Consider the following 20866-nt stretch of genomic DNA (forward strand, 5'->3'; position numbering starts at 1 on the left):
CCAATAAATAAATACATCAGTTTACACGCAATTAATTGTCTCAAACAATGCACTGTTTCTAGATGTCGTGATGTGGTTGTCAAGATTCACCCATAATTGTTAGAAATTATTTAATTTAATTATAGTCTATTTGTCCACTTAATAATGTTAGACATAATCGGACTTTGCGTGTAAACCCATCTAGCCTATTTAAAACGGTAGCCTACTGTCAATAAAAACAAAACTATAACAGCAGACTACGATAATATCAGTTTACTGCTTTTACCCAAAACACCTCAAATCAACCTTATGAGATCATTACATGTGGAAGGCTACAGTAACAGCTACAGTTAAACTATACATCTGATATCAAACATTGATTAAGAAAGTGTTTTGTCCATCTCTTCATAAACGGAGTGACTAAGTTCAGTTGAGTTGTGTAGTATTTATCAATCTGCAGATTGGGAGAGAAAACCAGACCTCTGACAGGAAATGACAACACAACACCAGGCTTAGGTCTCAATCATGTCTCTCTCTGCTCTGAAGGCCGGAGGACCATCTTTTATAGGGCACAAGAATGTAAACATAGATAGTGACAGTCAGGCAGTAATGACGTTACAACAGTCTCAGAGAAAGAGATTCACAGCTCCCAACACTTGACCACTCAGACTAGAGAGTTCATAGTTGGAGCTCTCCTTGTAGTCATGACAAGGAACATTTAGCCAGTACTTTCTCCTGATCTCGAACATCTATTAACCCTAACATATAGACACAATCTACTCTTATTAATAGCAAGCTTACATGAGAACATACTAACTAGTATCCAATGACTAGTTCTCTTGATTAGTGAATAATTTAAGCACACAGGAAATCTAAATTTCTTCCACAACATCCAATATAACTTAGTTCATAAATGTATTCAAATTAGCTGTATCAGATGCCTCTAATAAATTGTGAATCAAGTACGGACAATGCACATTGCCTATGAACCAGGAAATACTTCTGTAAATATAATGGTCTGGTAGCTGTTGTTCATTTGTGTCTACCAAGATATTTTGAATGTTTGTAGAGGCATTGTTTCTGTCATGAACTGTGCAATTTGATAAGGATTACTCCTGTAATGGCTCAAGTGGTTATTGAAGTTCACTAGTGTGAAAATTAAACTTATATCACTACTGGAACATACAACAGTATGCTGGTGCATATTGGCTACCAGTTGAATGTAGTATACAAATATTCACAGGTATGCACATTGGGCCTATTACATATTTGTCTGAAATTCTTTTTTGAATTAATTTAAACTACAATTTAATGGATATAAAATATTTCCGGAATGGCGCAGGAAGCAACAATGAGAAATGTACAGTCTTGGGTGGTCGCCAGATTCAATATTAGCTTTCTGTTTTTGATCAATTGATGGCAATGGATTGAATGTAGGCTAATGAGAGATGTCAGTGATGGCATAGGGGAATGAAAAACTATGTATCTCCCATGGAGTGACTTATACACTCAAAGTTAAATTCACTTGTCGAGAGGCACTGTGGTGTGCCAATTATTTTGGCACGTGGTCTAAACATGTCACTTAACAGGTTTCAAGATGTGTATGCCGGAGGTGAAATTCTGAATGTGAGATGTTGAATGTTGGCCTTGTCTGATAACATATTAATTTTATATTTGTCACGGCCACGGCCATGCCCCCCTGTTTTTGGTTTTGCCCTGCCCTAGTGTTTCGCTGTGTCTGTCATTGTCTTCACCTGCGTCTCGTTCAGTGGTTTCAGTTCTCGTTAGTTTCATTGTGTTCACCTGTTTCTTATTTGGTTCTGTGTATTTAGGTTCCTGTTTTGTGTCCAGTCTTTGTCTCGTCACCCAATGTCATTGGGTGAGTACCCTGTCTGTTTCCCGTTTTTGAAAATAAACCCTTTGTTTGACACAATGCCTCGTTATTCTCCAGCATTTGGGTCCTACCCCACCACACACCGTGACATTAATATGCATATAGTTAAATGTAATGTCAATAGGATGTGTATTACACTTTATTTCAGTATGTATTTTAATACATGTGTATTTAAAATGAATAATGGTCAAATGTATCTTGGAGAAACTGCTTCAAATTACAGTTTGTTGTTCATTCACACACATGGGTGGTTTATGGTGAAAAGGAGTTAATTCTGTGTGCAATAAACTGTTCCAAGAAAGTTCCATCATGCAAAGCAGTGCTGTGCATACTTTGTATTGTGGCTTTGAGTCACACACTCCCATTGTACACTGCTTTTAATATAAGCATCTGCTAAATAATAAATGTCAAATATAGCTCTGTGGTTATCTTAGGTCTTTACTCAGCACCCTATCATAATTTACTTTCACAAGTTTGTTCAATAGATTCATTCCACGAAACTAATGATATTTAAAGAGTGTGCTGTAAGTATGTATTTTACATTTGACTATTAAATAATCCTGTGGAATGTTGTTGGACTGGTTTGTCTCCATTATCTTGAAAGGCACACCGACTCAATTTGCATATGAAAACACGAAATAACATTGAAACAGCATTACATGAGCAAAGCACGGATAAGACACACTATCTTTTTGTAGTGGTTACTGGCTTTTTTTATGAACAAGTAATGTGAACGAAAGGACTAAGATTCCATATTGTATTTCTGTGTGTACTTATCTGGCAGATTCAATTTTTCGTATCTGCCCGGTCCACTTGTTTTGAAAAGGTGAGTCTAAAGAAAGAATTTTCTCTTTCCAAAGCATTGGTAGACAATCTAGATTTGATTTGTGGACATGTAGGAATGTGTTGGTACCCTACATGAAACCACAATGTTTAAAAATACACAGATTCCTGCTTGTTTTTGTTTGTGTATTCAGACAAGGAATAACCATAGTCACTACTGCACACCCAGCACTGAATTGATATGTGATACTTCATCTATGTGATTGTTTTTCTCAATAGTTTATTCATCTATTGGTATATATATTCATATATTGGCAAAAATAATGATATGAGTATAGGGGAAATGCATGATGTGACAAATGAGAAGAATGCACATGATAGCAAAACTTTTGAATTCATTGTATCCTTTTCTCATCAGGTATGCACCCCCCGGACATACAGTTATGGTATTTGTAATTATTGTCAGTGTCATGGCAGGTGAGTGAACGTTCTGGTCTTAATACCATTTTATTTTATCTGTCTGTTACCCAACTCAGTGGAATGTCTCAGACACCTAAGATTATTGGAGTTTACCGATCAACACTATTATATTGAGGTGATTGTTATTTTATATTGCGGGGTTAGTCAGATATTCCAAAAATCTAAATCTATCTAAAACTGTTTCAGGAATGTGTGAGTCTCAAAAAAAGCCAAGTCAGATTCCTTTCAAATTATGAAACACTTTCATTTAATGGATTGTGCACATTGCCCATTTATTGACCAGGAAGTCCTGCTTCAGCATCAATAAGAAATATGAGGTCTCTTGGGTAGCTGCCTCTCGAACAAATGAATGTGTTTGGAGACTTTTATCCATTACAATTAGTCTGTAAACTGCTATACTCAATGTTTTGGTCAACCCCCAATATACATACATTTGAGGAGAGCCCAAATGTTTTCCTGTGCTGCCCCCTTAAAATAGCTTGATGCCTTGATGTTTTTATCTTTTTTTATTTTATTAGTGTTTACTGTCTGCACCAACATCACCAAAGCAAATTCATTGTATATGAAAACGTACCGGTTTCTGATTCTGATGCCAAAAATAAAATTATTGAGAGTCAGTCAGTCATGGTAGAGTGCTGTTTCTGTGAGAATGCAGGAAGTTGAAGAAAATGTAATGCGTACTTAACCCTGTTCATTGAAAGTAGTCAAATGACTAGGTTCAGTCACATCTGAATTTTGCACTCATTCTTCAAGTGTTACTATATAACCACAATAGTAACAACTATCTAATGTATGGTTAACTGTTACCAAGTGTATTAGTTGTTGTAACAGCTATCCCCCACCCTGTCCTTCTCCCACAGCTGCCATGCAAACACTATCCCAGCCTTCCTCTGTGATATCCACAGAAGCAACCATCTCCCCCCAACACTCCCAACCACAATTCTATAACTCAACTACAACTACATCAACAGAAAACATGTCCGCTCAACGCTCTCAACTAACTTTGCCGACACCAACTAGCTCTACGGCAACATCCAGAGAACCATCCATCTTAGCCCTGCCCTCACCTCCAACTTCATCACTACCTTCTACAACATCAATAGAAACATCTGTTTACACCCAACCTTCTCAACCAACAAGTCTGATTGTTTATGACACTTCATCTACATCACGTTCATCAACAGAGCCATCCATCTCAATCCAAACTTACAATCTTGCATTTAACTCTGCACCCACACCAACTACATCAACAGAATCAACCCTCTCCACCCAAACCTCCCACCAAACATCCCAGCTGTCCATGAACCCAACATCAAATATGTCCACAAACCCATCCATCTCAGCTCAGCACTCACCCCTATCTTCCGCTATATCTTCTACAACCTCAACAATCTCCACCCAATCCTTACAACCAAACCCTTTGCTAAACTTTAACTTAACATCAACTGCATTCACAAGACAATCAGTTTTCACACAAACCTTGAGAACAACATCATCCTTAGCATTAACATCAGAACCAACAACAGAACAACACAACGATGTGAACAAAACTACATCAACAGAACCTGCCACATCAACCCAACAATTACAAAACATGTCCTTATCATCCCTAAACTCAGCATCAACCACATCAACACAAAAGCCCACCACCATTCAACACTCACAACTAACATCACCTGTATTATCTAGCTCGACACCAACAACACCATCATCAACAGAGCCATCCATCTCAACCCTGCCCTTACACCTAACATCCCCGCAGTCTTCTACAACATCAACTGAACCATCTGACTCCGCCAAAACCCCTCAAACAAAACCTCTTCTATACTCTACTGTGACAACAAACACCTCTGTGTCCACCCAACCCTCACAACAGCCAAGCCTGCAATCCAACCCTGCAACCCTGCTCAACTTAACACCAACAACGTCTACTGAACCATCTGTCTCCACGCAACCATCCAAACCAACATCTGCCTCTTCATTTATCTCTACAACAACATCACCTAAATCAGCAAATCCATCAATTATCACCCAAAACGCGATGCCAACATCAACCACACCGACAGAATCCACTGTCTCTTCCAAACCGACACAAGAAACCTCACTTTCATCCTTAAACTCAACATCAAATACATCAATAAAACAGTTTGTCTCCATCCAAACCTCACACATGACATCACCAAACTCCTCCTCAACTTCAAAAGAAAAATTAATTTTCAATCAAACACCATCCACCAAACCGTCTAGCTCTACACCAACATCAGCTACATTTACAGAACTATCCACCTCAACCCAGCTCTCACCCCTAACATCACCACTACATCCTCCAACTTCCCCAGTCTCCACCCAATCCTCACAACCAACACCCTTGCTATATATTGACTCAACATCAACTGGAACAGCAGAACAATCTGTCATCCCCCAAACCTCACAACAAAGCATACCCTTAACAATAAACTCAGGACCAGCAATAACAGATCCATCCATCTCAATGCAGCCCTCCCACCTAACTTCCATGCAGTCTTCTACAACATCAACAGAACCGTCTGACTCCGCCAAAACCCCTGAAACAAAACCTCTTCTATACTCTACCGTGACAACAAACACCTCTGTGTCCACCAAACCCTCACAACAGCCAAGCCTGCAATCCAACCCTGCAACCCTGCTCAACTTATCACCAACAACATCTACAGAACCATCCATCTCAACCCTGCCCTCACACCTAACTTCCCCGCGGTCTTCTAAAACATCAACTGAACCATCTGATTCTGCCAAAACCCCTGAAACAGAACCTCTTCTATACTCTACCGTGACAACAAACACCTCTGTGTCCACCCAACCCTCACAACAGCCAAGCCTGCAATCCAACCCTGCAACCCTGCTCAACTTATCACCAACAACATCTACAGAACCATCCATCTCAACCCTGCCCTCACACCTAACTTCCCCGCGGTCTTCTAAAACATCAACTGAACCATCTGATTCTGCCAAAACCCCTGAAACAGAACCTCTTCTATATTCTACCGTGACAACAAACACCTCTGTGTCCACCCAACCCTCACAACAGCCAAGCCTGCAATCCAACCCTGCAACCCTGCTCAACTTAACACCAACAACGTCTACTGAACCATCTGTCTCCACGCAACCATCCAAACCAACATCTGCCTCTTCATTTATCTCTACAACAACATCACCTAAATCAGCAAATCCATCAATTATCACCCAAAACGCGATGCCAACATCAACCACACCGACAGAATCCACTGTCTCTTCCAAACCGACACAAGAAACCTCACTTTCATCCTTAAACTCAACATCAAATACATCAATAAAACAGTTTGTCTCCATCCAAACCTCACACATGACATCACCAAACTCCTCCTCAACTTCAAAAGAAAAATTAATTTTCAATCAAACACCATCCACCAAACCGTCTAGCTCTACACCAACATCAGCTACATTTACAGAACTATCCACCTCAACCCAGCTCTCACCCCTAACATCACCACTACATCCTCCAACTTCCCCAGTCTCCACCCAATCCTCACAACCAACACCCTTGCTATATATTGACTCAACATCAACTGGAACAGCAGAACAATCTGTCATCCCCCAAACCTCACAACAAAGCATACCCTTAACAATAAACTCAGGACCAGCAATAACAGATCCATCCATCTCAATGCAGCCCTCCCACCTAACTTCCATGCAGTCTTCTACAACATCAACAGAACCGTCTGACTCCGCCAAAACCCCTGAAACAAAACCTCTTCTATACTCTACCGTGACAACAAACACCTCTGTGTCCACCAAACCCTCACAACAGCCAAGCCTGCAATCCAACCCTGCAACCCTGCTCAACTTATCACCAACAACATCTACAGAACCATCCATCTCAACCCTGCCCTCACACCTAACTTCCCCGCGGTCTTCTAAAACATCAACTGAACCATCTGATTCTGCCAAAACCCCTGAAACAGAACCTCTTCTATACTCTACCGTGACAACAAACACCTCTGTGTCCACCCAACCCTCACAACAGCCAAGCCTGCAATCCAACCCTGCAACCCTGCTCAACTTATCACCAACAACATCTACAGAACCATCCATCTCAACCCTGCCCTCACACCTAACTTCCCCGCGGTCTTCTAAAACATCAACTGAACCATCTGATTCTGCCAAAACCCCTGAAACAGAACCTCTTCTATATTCTACCGTGACAACAAACACCTCTGTGTCCACCCAACCCTCACAACAGCCAAGCCTGCAATCCAACCCTGCAACCCTGCTCAACTTAACACCAACAACGTCTACTGAACCATCTGTCTCCACGCAACCATCCAAACCAACATCTGCCTCTTCATTTATCTCTACAACAACATCACCTAAATCAGCAAATCCATCAATTATCACCCAAAACGCGATGCCAACATCAACCACACCGACAGAATCCACTGTCTCTTCCAAACCGACACAAGAAACCTCACTTTCATCCTTAAACTCAACATCAAATACATCAATAAAACAGTTTGTCTCCATCCAAACCTCACACATGACATCACCAAACTCCTCCTCAACTTCAAAAGAAAAATTAATTTTCAATCAAACACCATCCACCAAACCGTCTAGCTCTACACCAACATCAGCTACATTTACAGAACTATCCACCTCAACCCAGCTCTCACCCCTAACATCACCACTACATCCTCCAACTTCCCCAGTCTCCACCCAATCCTCACAACCAACACCCTTGCTATATATTGACTCAACATTAACTGGAACAGCAGAACAATCTGTCATCCCCCAAACCTCACAACAAAGCATACCCTTAACAATAAACTCAGGACCAGCAATAACAGATCCATCCATCTCAATGCAGCCCTCCCACCTAACTTCCATGCAGTCTTCTACAACATCAACAGAACCGTCTGACTCCGCCAAAACCCCTGAAACAAAACCTCTTCTATACTCTACCGTGACAACAAACACCTCTGTGTCCACCAAACCCTCACAACAGCCAAGCCTGCAATCCAACCCTGCAACCCTGCTCAACTTATCACCAACAACATCTACAGAACCATCCATCTCAACCCTGCCCTCACACCTAACTTCCCCGCGGTCTTCTAAAACATCAACTGAACCATCTGATTCTGCCAAAACCCCTGAAACAGAACCTCTTCTATACTCTACCGTGACAACAAACACCTCTGTGTCCACCCAACCCTCACAACAGCCAAGCCTGCAATCCAACCCTGCAACCCTGCTCAACTTATCACCAACAACATCTACAGAACCATCCATCTCAACCCTGCCCTCACACCTAACTTCCCCGCGGTCTTCTAAAACATCAACTGAACCATCTGATTCTGCCAAAACCCCTGAAACAGAACCTCTTCTATATTCTACCGTGACAACAAACACCTCTGTGTCCACCCAACCCTCACAACAGCCAAGCCTGCAATCCAACCCTGCAACCCTGCTCAACTTAACACCAACAACGTCTACTGAACCATCTGTCTCCACGCAACCATCCAAACCAACATCTGCCTCTTCATTTATCTCTACAACAACATCACCTAAATCAGCAAATCCATCAATTATCACCCAAAACGCGATGCCAACATCAACCACACCGACAGAATCCACTGTCTCTTCCAAACCGACACAAGAAACCTCACTTTCATCCTTAAACTCAACATCAAATACATCAATAAAACAGTTTGTCTCCATCCAAACCTCACACATGACATCACCAAACTCCTCCTCAACTTCAAAAGAAAAATTAATTTTCAATCAAACACCATCCACCAAACCGTCTAGCTCTACACCAACATCAGCTACATTTACAGAACTATCCACCTCAACCCAGCTCTCACCCCTAACATCACCACTACATCCTCCAACTTCCCCAGTCTCCACCCAATCCTCACAACCAACACCCTTGCTATATATTGACTCAACATCAACTGGAACAGCAGAACAATCTGTCATCCCCCAAACCTCACAACAAAGCATACCCTTAACAATAAACTCAGGACCAGCAATAACAGATCCATCCATCTCAATGCAGCCCTCCCACCTAACTTCCAAGCAGTCTTCTACAACATCAACAGAACCGTCTGACTCCGCCAAAACCCCTGAAACAAAACCTCTTCTATTCTCTACCGTGACAACAAACACCTCTGTGTCCACCAAACCCTCACAACAGCCAAGCCTGCAATCCAACCCTGCAACCCTGCTCAACTTATCACCAACAACATCTACAGAACCATCCATCTCAACCCTGCCCTCACACCTAACTTCCCCGCGGTCTTCTAAAACATCAACTGAACCATCTGATTCTGCCAAAACCCCTGAAACAGAACCTCTTCTATACTCTACCGTGACAACAAACACCTCTGTGTCCACCCAACCCTCACAACAGCCAAGCCTGCAATCCAACCCTGCAACCCTGCTCAACTTATCACCAACAACATCTACAGAACCATCCATCTCAACCCTGCCCTCACACCTAACTTCCCCGCGGTCTTCTAAAACATCAACTGAACCATCTGATTCTGCCAAAACCCCTGAAACAGAACCTCTTCTATATTCTACCGTGACAACAAACACCTCTGTGTCCACCCAACCCTCACAACAGCCAAGCCTGCAATCCAACCCTGCAACCCTGCTCAACTTAACACCAACAACGTCTACTGAACCATCTGTCTCCACGCAACCATCCAAACCAACATCTGCCTCTTCATTTATCTCTACAACAACATCACCTAAATCAGCAAATCCATCAATTATCACCCAAAACGCGATGCCAACATCAACCACACCGACAGAATCCACTGTCTCTTCCAAACCGACACAAGAAACCTCACTTTCATCCTTAAACTCAACATCAAATACATCAATAAAACAGTTTGTCTCCATCCAAACCTCACACATGACATCACCAAACTCCTCCTCAACTTCAAAAGAAAAATTAATTTTCAATCAAACACCATCCACCAAACCGTCTAGCTCTACACCAACATCAGCTACATTTACAGAACTATCCACCTCAACCCAGCTCTCACCCCTAACATCACCACTACATCCTCCAACTTCCCCAGTCTCCACCCAATCCTCACAACCAACACCCTTGCTATATATTGACTCAACATCAACTGGAACAGCAGAACAATCTGTCATCCCCCAAACCTCACAACAAAGCATACCCTTAACAATAAACTCAGGACCAGCAATAACAGATCCATCCATCTCAATGCAGCCCTCCCACCTAACTTCCACGCAGTCTTCTACAACATCAACAGAACCGTCTGACTCCGCCAAAACCCCTGAAACAAAACCTCTTCTATTCTCTACCGTGACAACAAACACCTCTGTGTCCACCAAACCCTCACAACAGCCAAGCCTGCAATCCAACCCTGCAACCCTGCTCAACTTATCACCAACAACATCTACAGAACCATCCATCTCAACCCTGCCCTCACACCTAACTTCCCCGCGGTCTTCTAAAACATCAACTGAACCATCTGATTCTGCCAAAACCCCTGAAACAGAACCTCTTCTATACTCTACCGTGACAACAAACACCTCTGTGTCCACCCAACCCTCACAACAGCCAAGCCTGCAATCCAACCCTGCAACCCTGCTCAACTTATCACCAACAACATCTACAGAACCATCCATCTCAACCCTGCCCTCACACCTAACTTCCCCGCGGTCTTCTAAAACATCAACTGAACCATCTGATTCTGCCAAAACCCCTGAAACAGAACCTCTTCTATATTCTACCGTGACAACAAACACCTCTGTGTCCACCCAACCCTCACAACAGCCAAGCCTGCAATCCAACCCTGCAACCCTGCTCAACTTAACACCAACAACGTCTACTGAACCATCTGTCTCCACGCAACCATCCAAACCAACATCTGCCTCTTCATTTATCTCTACAACAACATCACCTAAATCAGCAAATCCATCAATTATCACCCAAAACGCGATGCCAACATCAACCACACCGACAGAATCCACTGTCTCTTCCAAACCGACACAAGAAACCTCACTTTCATCCTTAAACTCAACATCAAATACATCAATAAAACAGTTTGTCTCCATCCAAACCTCACACATGACATCACCAAACTCCTCCTCAACTTCAAAAGAAAAATTAATTTTCAATCAAACACCATCCACCAAACCGTCTAGCTCTACACCAACATCAGCTACATTTACAGAACTATCCACCTCAACCCAGCTCTCACCCCTAACATCACCACTACATCCTCCAACTTCCACAGTCTCCACCCAATCCTCACAACCAACACCCTTGCTATATATTGACTCAACATCAACTGGAACAGCAGAACAATCTGTCATCCCCCAAACCTCACAACAAAGCATACCCTTAACAATAAACTCAGGACCAGCAATAACAGATCCATCCATCTCAATGCAGCCCTCCCACCTAACTTCCACGCAGTCTTCTACAACATCAACAGAACCGTCTGACTCCGCCAAAACCCCTGAAACAAAACCTCTTCTATTCTCTACCGTGACAACAAACACCTCTGTGTCCACCAAACCCTCCCAACAGCCAAGCCTGCAATCCAACCCTGCAACCCTGCTCAACTTATCACCAACAACATCTACAGAACCATCCATCTCAACCCTGCCCTCACACCTAACTTCCCCGCGGTCTTCTAAAACATCAACTGAACCATCTGATTCTGCCAAAACCCCTGAAACAGAACCTCTTCTATACTCTACCGTGACAACAAACACCTCTGTGTCCACCCAACCCTCACAACAGCCAAGCCTGCAATCCAACCCTGCAACCCTGCTCAACTTATCACCAACAACATCTACAGAACCATCCATCTCAACCCTGCCCTCACACCTAACTTCCCCGCGGTCTTCTAAAACATCAACTGAACCATCTGATTCTGCCAAAACCCCTGAAACAGAACCTCTTCTATATTCTACCGTGACAACAAACACCTCTGTGTCCACCCAACCCTCACAACAGCCAAGCCTGCAATCCAACCCTGCAACCCTGCTCAACTTAACACCAACAACGTCTACTGAACCATCTGTCTCCACGCAACCATCCAAACCAACATCTGCCTCTTCATTTATCTCTACAACAACATCACCTAAATCAGCAAATCCATCAATTATCACCCAAAACGCGATGCCAACATCAACCACACCGACAGAATCCACTGTCTCTTCCAAACCGACACAAGAAACCTCACTTTCATCCTTAAACTCAACATCAAATACATCAATAAAACAGTTTGTCTCCATCCAAACCTCACACATGACATCACCAAACTCCTCCTCAACTTCAAAAGAAAAATTAATTTTCAATCAAACACCATCCACCAAACCGTCTAGCTCTACACCAACATCAGCTACATTTACAGAACTATCCACCTCAACCCAGCTCTCACCCCTAACATCACCACTACATCCTCCAACTTCCCCAGTCTCCACCCAATCCTCACAACCAACACCCTTGCTATATATTGACTCAACATCAACTGGAACAGCAGAACAATCTGTCATCCCCCAAACCTCACAACAAAGCATACCCTTAACAATAAACTCAGGACCAGCAATAACAGATCCATCCATCTCAATGCAGCCCTCCCACCTAACTTCCACGCAGTCTTCTACAACATCAACAGAACCGTCTGACTCCGCCAAAACCCCTGAAACAAAACCTCTTCTATTCTCTACCGTGACAACAAACACCTCTGTGTCCACCAAACCCTCACAACAGCCAAGCCTGCAATCCAACCCTGCAACCCTGCTCAACTTATCACCAACAACATCTACAGAACCATCCATCTCAACCCTGCCCTCACACCTAACTTCCCCGCGGTCTTCTAAAACATCAACTGAACCATCTGATTCTGCCAAAACCCCTGAAACAGAACCTCTTCTATACTCTACCGTGACAACAAACACCTCTGTGTCCACCCAACCCTCACAACAGCCAAGCCTGCAATCCAACCCTGCAACCCTGCTCAACTTATCACCAACAACATCTACAGAACCATCCATCTCAACCCTGCCCTCACACCTAACTTCCCCGCGGTCTTCTAAAACATCAACTGAACCATCTGATTCTGCCAAAACCCCTGAAACAGAACCTCTTCTATATTCTACCGTGACAACAAACACCTCTGTGTCCACCCAACCCTCACAACAGCCAAGCCTGCAATCCAACCCTGCAACCCTGCTCAACTTAACACCAACAACGTCTACTGAACCATCTGTCTCCACGCAACCATCCAAACCAACATCTGCCTCTTCATTTATCTTTACAACAACATCACCTAAATCAGCAAATCCATCAATTATCACCCAAAACGCGATGCCAACATCAACCACACCGACAGAATCCACTGTCTCTTCCAAACCGACACAAGAAACCTCACTTTCATCCTTAAACTCAACATCAAATACATCAATAAAACAGTTTGTCTCCATCCAAACCTCACACATGACATCACCAAACTCCTCCTCAACTTCAAAAGAAAAATTAATTTTCAATCAAACACCATCCACCAAACCGTCTAGCTCTACACCAACATCAGCTACATTTACAGAACTATCCACCTCAACCCAGCTCTCACCCCTAACATCACCACTACATCCTCCAACTTCCCCAGTCTCCACCCAATCCTCACAACCAACACCCTTGCTATATATTGACTCAACATCAACTGGAACAGCAGAACAATCTGTCATCCCCCAAACCTCACAACAAAGCATACCCTTAACAATAAACTCAGGACCAGCAATAACAGATCCATCCATCTCAATGCAGCCCTCCCACCTAACTTCCACGCAGTCTTCTACAACATCAACAGAACCGTCTGACTCCGCCAAAACCCCTGAAACAAAACCTCTTCTATACTCTACCGTGACAACAAACACCTCTGTGTCCACCAAACCCTCACAACAGCCAAGCCTGCAATCCAACCCTGCAACCCTGCTCAACTTATCACCAACAACATCTACAGAACCATCCATCTCAACCCTGCCCTTACACCTAACTTCCCCGCGGTCTTCTAAAACATCAACTGAACCATCTGATTCTGCCAAAACCCCTGAAACAGAACCTCTTCTATACTCTACCGTGACAACAAACACCTCTGTGTCCACCCAAAACTCACAACAGCCAAGCCTGCAATCCAACCCTGCAACCCCGCTCAACTTAACACCTACAACATCTACGGAACCATTTGTCTCCACGCAACCATCAAAACCAACATCTGCCTTATCATTTATCTCTACACCAACATCACCTAAATCAGCAAATCCATCAATTATCACCCAAAACGCGATGCCAACATCAACCACACCGACAGAATCCACTGTCTCTGCCAAACCGACACAAGAAACCTCACTTTCATCCTTAAACTCAACATCAAATACATCAACAGAACAGTTTGCCTCCATCCAAACCTCACACGTGACATCATCAAACTCCTCCTCGACTTCAACAGAACAATTAATATTCAATCAAACAACATCCACCGAACTGTTTAGCTCTACACCAACATCAGCTACATTTACAGAACTATCCACCTCATCCCAGCTCTCACCCCTAACATCACCACTACATCCTCCAACTTCCACAGTCTCCACCCAATCCTCACAACCAACACCCTTGCTATATATTGACTCAACATCAACTGGATCAGCAGAACAATCTGTCTTCCCCCAAACCTCACAACCAAGCACGCCCTTAACAATAAACTCAGGACCAGCAATAACAGAACCATCCATCTCAATGCGGCCCACCCACCTAACTTCCACGCAGTCTTCTACAACATCAACAGAACCGTCTGACTCCGCCAAAACCCCTGAAACAAAACCTCTTCTATACTCTACCGTGACAACAAACACCTCTGTGTCCACCAAACCCTCACAACAGCCAAGCCTGCAATCCAACCCTGCAACCCTGCTCAACTTAACACCAACAACACCTACACAACCATCCATCTCAACCCTGCCCTCACACCTAACTTCCCCGCAGTCTTCTAAAACATCAACTGAACCATCTGATTCTGCCAAAACCCCTCAAACAAAAACTCTCTTATACTCTACCGTGACAAATAACACCTCTGTGTCCACCCAAAACTCACAACAGCCAAGCCTGCAATCCAACCCTGCAACCCCGCTCAACTTAACACCTACAACATCTACGGAACCATTTGTCTCCACGCAACCATCAAAACCAACATCTGCCTTATCATTTATCTCTACACCAACATCACCTAAATCAGCAAATCCATCAATTATCACCCAAAACGCGATGCCAACATCAACCACACCGACAGAATCCACCGTCTCTGCCAAACCGACACAAGAAACCTCACTTTCATCCTTAAACTCAACATCAAATACATCAACAGAACAGTTTGCCTCCATCCAAACCTCACACGTGACATCATCAAACTCCTCCTCGACTTCAACAGAACAATTAATCTTCAATCAAACAACATCCACCGAACTGTTTAGCTCTACACCAACATCAGCTACATTTACAGAACTATCCACCTCATCCCAGCTCTCACCCCTAACATCACCACTACATCCTCCAACTTCCCCAGTCTCCACCCAATCCTCACAACCAACACCCTTGCTATATATTGACTCAACATCAACTGGATCAGCAGAACAATCTGTCTTCCCCCAAACCTCACAACCAAGCACGCCCTTAACAATAAACTCAGGACCAGCAATAACAGAACCATCCATCTCAATGCGGCCCACCCACCTAACTTCCACGCAGTCTTCTACAACATCAACAGAACCGTCTGACTCCGCCAAAACCCCTGAAACAAAACCTCTTCTATACTCTACCGTGACAACAAACACCTCTGTGTCCACCAAACCCTCACAACAGCCAAGCCTGCAATCCAACCCTGCAACCCTGCTCAACTTAACACCAACAACACCTACAGAACCATCCATCTCAACCCTGCCCTCACACCTAACTTCCCCGCAGTCTTCTAAAACATCAACTGAACCATCTGATTCTGCCAAAACCCCTCAAACAAAAACTCTCCTATACTCTACCGTGACAAATAACACCTCTGTGTCCACCCAAAACTCACAACAGCCAAGCCTGCAATCCAACCCTGCAACCCTGCTCAACTTAACACCTACAACATCTACGGAACCATTTGTGTCCACGCAACCATCAAAACCAACATCTGCCTTATCATTTATCTCTACACCAACATCACCTAAATCAGCAAATCCATCAATTTTTACCCAAAACTCTATGCCAACATCAATCACACCAACAGAACCCTCTGTGTCTGCCAAACCCATGCAAGAAACCTCACTTTCATCCTTAAACTCGTCATCAAATACATCAACAGAACAGTTTGTCTCTATCCAAAACTCACAAACAACATCACCAAACTCCTCCTCAACTTCAACAGATCAATCCATCTCCTCCCAAACACCATTCACCAAATCATCTAATTCTACTTCAACATCAGCTACATATACAGAACTATCGACCCCAACCCAGCTCTCACCCTTAACGTTTCCGCTACATTCTACAACCTCCACAGTCTCCACCCAATCCTCACAACCAACAACCTTGGTATACATGAACTCAACCTCAACTGCACAAACAGAAGAATCCATCATGCCCCAACCCTCACAATCAACATCACCATTGATCTCACCATCGTCAACGCTTACAGATACAATGGTAGCGACATTATTTACATCCATGGACAATTTATTTCCATCTCCGTCTGCAAGTACTAATGAGAATGAAAAGTTATCAAATTTGATCACTGAGGAAATTTTAACCAAAAGTTCAACCACAATTAAGCTTGCCTCAGATTCGTCCGCTTTCACAAACCCTTTCTTAGATCCACAGACAAAAGAAACGATTGTCTTCTTTCAACACACACCCAAGTTTGTTTTGTTTAGGCCCATAGTATTTTCACATCCAACAGTTGTTCGCATAACTGTATCAAAAGCTAATGCTATCACTTCAAATACTGATAACAGAGAATCGACACCCAGTACAGCAATCCCTTCAAAAGGAACATTAGAATTGCGGATGCGAATACAAGAAGAATTCTCTTCAGCCTACTTGGATATCAACACTGAAGAGCACAATAGGTTGGCCAGAAATGTATCAGATGAGGTATTTCATTTTTATGTACATCCATCCTATGTACCTACGCATAACTCGTCATTATTATATTGGGTACAGTTTCTGTCTAACTGAATGATGTAACACTTGTGCCTGCAGGTCAGCCTTGCTTTCAGGATAAAGTATCCAAGCACATTTATCAATTGCAAAGTGAACCATTTCTGGTAAGTGTCTTTTCAGGAAAGTTAATTAACAATAAACTGTCTCACGCAAGTTATCTTTGTAGAGTATCTATTATCTATAATGTTAATAGGTAATGAGCCCTCAGTAAGTTTTTATTAAGTTGATGTATTTGATGTTGAGTTATAGTAGGACTTATTAACTCATGTTAAAATTGACATGCATCTTACAAGGTCCATTTTCATTTTCGCTTATCACATTTTACAATAATGATATTTCTAATCCTCTTCCTAATCCTAACTAATATTATTAACACCTATGTAGTCTCATTCATATTCATGTTTAGAGGCATTTTGTGTGGTCCTTTTCACCTATTAACTAACACTTATTACAAGCACCTGGATCTAATGTCAGTACAAAACCTATTTCTGAACAGGAATGAATCTGTTGGTGTGGATATGACCCTCACATTCAAGTATCAGAGTGCAGTTCCAAGCAACTGCACAGCTGTCAGAGACTTGACGGAGATATTCCAAATGGGAAATATCTCTCTGAATATTATCCCAAGCAGTATAATTGCATGTAAGTTCTGGGACAAAACACTACATTAAGGTTGCACTTATTACCTTGTTACTACTTAACATACATTTTTGTGGCATATGAAGACGTATTAGATAGTACCCAATTGCTGTGAAAGTACCAAGTCAATGAAGTGAATCGCCAAGTACATGTTCAAGACAAAATCAACGTATTTATTATTGATCTATATGGTGCAATTGTCTGATACACTCAAGTTGAGAATCTCAGAGGACTGGACAGTGAATACAGGAATGAAGGGCAGTTAATAATATCAGACATATGTTGTTTTACTCTCACAAGAAACATCAGGGGATGACAATCAACATTGCCTTTGCAAGCACAGAAAGAGGACGCCGCATACTAGATAGCTTTTGTTTAGGCTTTAGATAGGGCTCCTAGAAATGACCCTGACGTTCCATGTTCTCATGAGCTAATACAGCAGGGTATAGTTCAAACATTGTTTATTATATTCAGAGCATTACAAACAGTATAAAAGTAATTAAGTAATTAGCTGTAATCTTTAATTATTGTTAACTGATCAATGCTTAAGGACAGACCTCTTCACATATAAGATGTGATCTGACAAATGTCGGTACCAATGCCATAGAGAAAAACTGTCTTTACGAGCTCATCACAGGCACTGTACTATCTATGTAACAGTTGTGGAGGGAGGACCCAAATGCATGGAGACCGACAACGTAGAAACAACAGGGATAGGCTCCAAGAAACACGCTACATGAAACAACGACGGACCAAGACTGAACAAATGACATGGACTTAATACACCGAACCAAGCAAGACACAGGTGAATGCAACAACACTAATGACACCGTGAAAGACAATCATCAAGACACAAGTGGAACTAATAAACACACGTCTGCATTATGGACACCGTGACCTACCTATAATTTTAGGAATATCTGTGTGTCACCTACTTCTTCATTGGCACTGCACACTATCTATAGTTCCAGGAATCTGTGTGTGTGTCTCACCGACATCTTAATATATGCAGTAGTATAGTTAAATGGTAAAACGTTTGTGATATTGGTTATTACAAAAGTTAGAAGGCAAGTGTGGGAGAGGGGTGTGTGGGGGAGGGTAAGTGGATATTGTAAAGGGACAGTTTTAAGTTTGTGTTAACAAAAACAAGATAACATTTACATAGCCTAGTCCTGGTCACATCTCCCCATGCCAAGTTTCGTTCGTGTGTTTCACTTGTACGGATAAACTGTGCTGAAGTGTAACTACGTAGCATTTTCTACAAAACTACAATGTAGTCCCTACAGATAATCTACACAACTATTATCTAACCTTAATGTGAAGTGTCAAACTTTACATCATTTGACTATGATTTGGCAATACATTTAATTGTAAGGCAATTTGCGAATAGTTAGGAATATGTTAAAACTATATTGAACTATATTAAATTCCAAAAAGTCTGACTTAGGGTTTTATTAGAATAGATCGTGGAGAATACCAAGAAATGTTTGAACTTGTACATTCAAATTTTGTGTAGGGGCTACGTAGGGGTTACAAATTCATGTATCGACAACAACAGTTGAGCAAATGTAAGATGGACCAGGAGTCCTTATGTAACATGCATGATTCATTATGTTGAAGAGAAGGAGAGAAAAACCAGCGGCAGCAAATCAACCCTAAATTCCATGGATCAAAACCATTTTCTTTTGTTAACTGACTAGACTAAAATACAATCTATGAGACTTGTTGAGGGGGTAGAGAACAAAGAACTGAATTTATTATCATTTTTATTATATTTTATGCGATATAGTGTAATTCACCGAATATTCACTACTGGGTGGGTTTAGCTAATTGGTTAGAACATTTCAGTGCAGATCAGGACATTACAAGTACAAATCTTCCTCTCTAGATCACTTGGAGTACAAGAATCTGCTAAATGAGTACATCATTATTACATTACATAATACACTGTGACTGAATTATGTTGGCCTATACAGTTGCTTGTGTAACCATGTTATTCTTTGAAACTATATGTGAGAGGGAAAAACTACTCGGTATGACAGATACAGGAAGCACATGCTTTATGTGAGCAAATAACATGTTGTATTTTGGAATGTTACTCCAAAGAATAGACATATCAAATGTTGTGGAAATCTGATATTCATATTCTGTTTGGATCTGTAACTAAAGCACTGAGTCTAGTTGTTTGTAAATATTCCAGATTTCTCAGCAAAATGGAACGTCCATTCATGTGTGTGAAAGAAAGAAAAAGTGAAAGAGAGACACAGATGAGAGAGAAAACTTATGTTGACTAAAAACTAAAGATATCAGTCTCCTGATTCCACCACAACTATCCTGTACATAGTTGACAGTCTGTTACATTCTAAAATGTGTAATATACCATATTTACCATCAATGTTTTTACTATAAGTATTGCTGTGTAGTTACGTGGTAAATGATGAAACCATGATGTTGTGTTGTCCAGATTTAATAAATACAGCAGTACCCTTGAAATAACAACCTTACAGCCAAGGTGCTTTAAATACATTTTTCCTTTTTTATTTAGACAACTTCAAATTTTATATATTCAATTTTTTTTTACATTCAAGCACGAAGTTAATGCACCTTCCCCTTTAACAATTATTTTTTATTAAGGATCAAATGGTTGTTCAGATGCATTTTAAATCAAAGATTCATTGGCCTAAATACAAAAATTCAAATTTCACAGTTTTTGGCCGCTAGCAAAAAATGACCCGGTAACATCTTTTCAGTAAGTCCTTTCATCAGCACATGGGAATGTGTGAACATGTTCTAGTCAGGTGAAATCACTATCATTCTGATTCGATTATAAG

General features: G+C 41.9%; 1 protein-coding gene across 1 annotated transcript; it reads left to right on the top strand.

The window, feature by feature from the left end:
* Positions 1–4454: 4454 nt before the first annotated feature.
* On the top strand, positions 4455–19042 carry LOC146222224 (uncharacterized). The gene is made up of 14 exons (XM_084692131.1): positions 4455–4650; positions 4840–5668; positions 6101–6859; positions 7292–8050; positions 8483–9241; positions 9674–11623; positions 12056–12814; positions 13247–14158; positions 14375–14980; positions 15197–15955; positions 16172–17327; positions 17436–17500; positions 17893–18038; positions 18704–19042. The coding sequence occupies exons 1-14, from the start codon at positions 4455–4457 to the stop codon at positions 18814–18816; spliced, it is 9768 nt and encodes a 3255-aa protein (XP_084548257.1). The 3' UTR covers positions 18817–19042.
* Positions 19043–20866: the final 1824 nt, after the last annotated feature.

The sequence above is a fragment of the Hypomesus nipponensis genome, chromosome 25, assembly GCF_054491055.1.
Source record: "Hypomesus nipponensis isolate SF chromosome 25, ASM5449105v1, whole genome shotgun sequence".
NCBI classification, from domain to species: domain Eukaryota; kingdom Metazoa; phylum Chordata; class Actinopteri; order Osmeriformes; family Osmeridae; genus Hypomesus; species Hypomesus nipponensis.

Bases quoted from the DNA above. Each gene is read 5' to 3' on its own strand.
- LOC146222224 (XM_084692131.1), top strand. From the start codon at position 4,455: ATGTCCACAAACCCATCCATCTCAGCTCAGCACTCACCCCTATCTTCC. The intron at 8,051-8,482 runs ATCAACAGAACC...GTCTTCTAAAAC, and splicing joins TCCATGCAGTCTTCTACAAC to ATCAACTGAACCATCTGATT. The intron at 9,242-9,673 runs ATCAACAGAACC...GTCTTCTAAAAC, and splicing joins TCCAAGCAGTCTTCTACAAC to ATCAACTGAACCATCTGATT.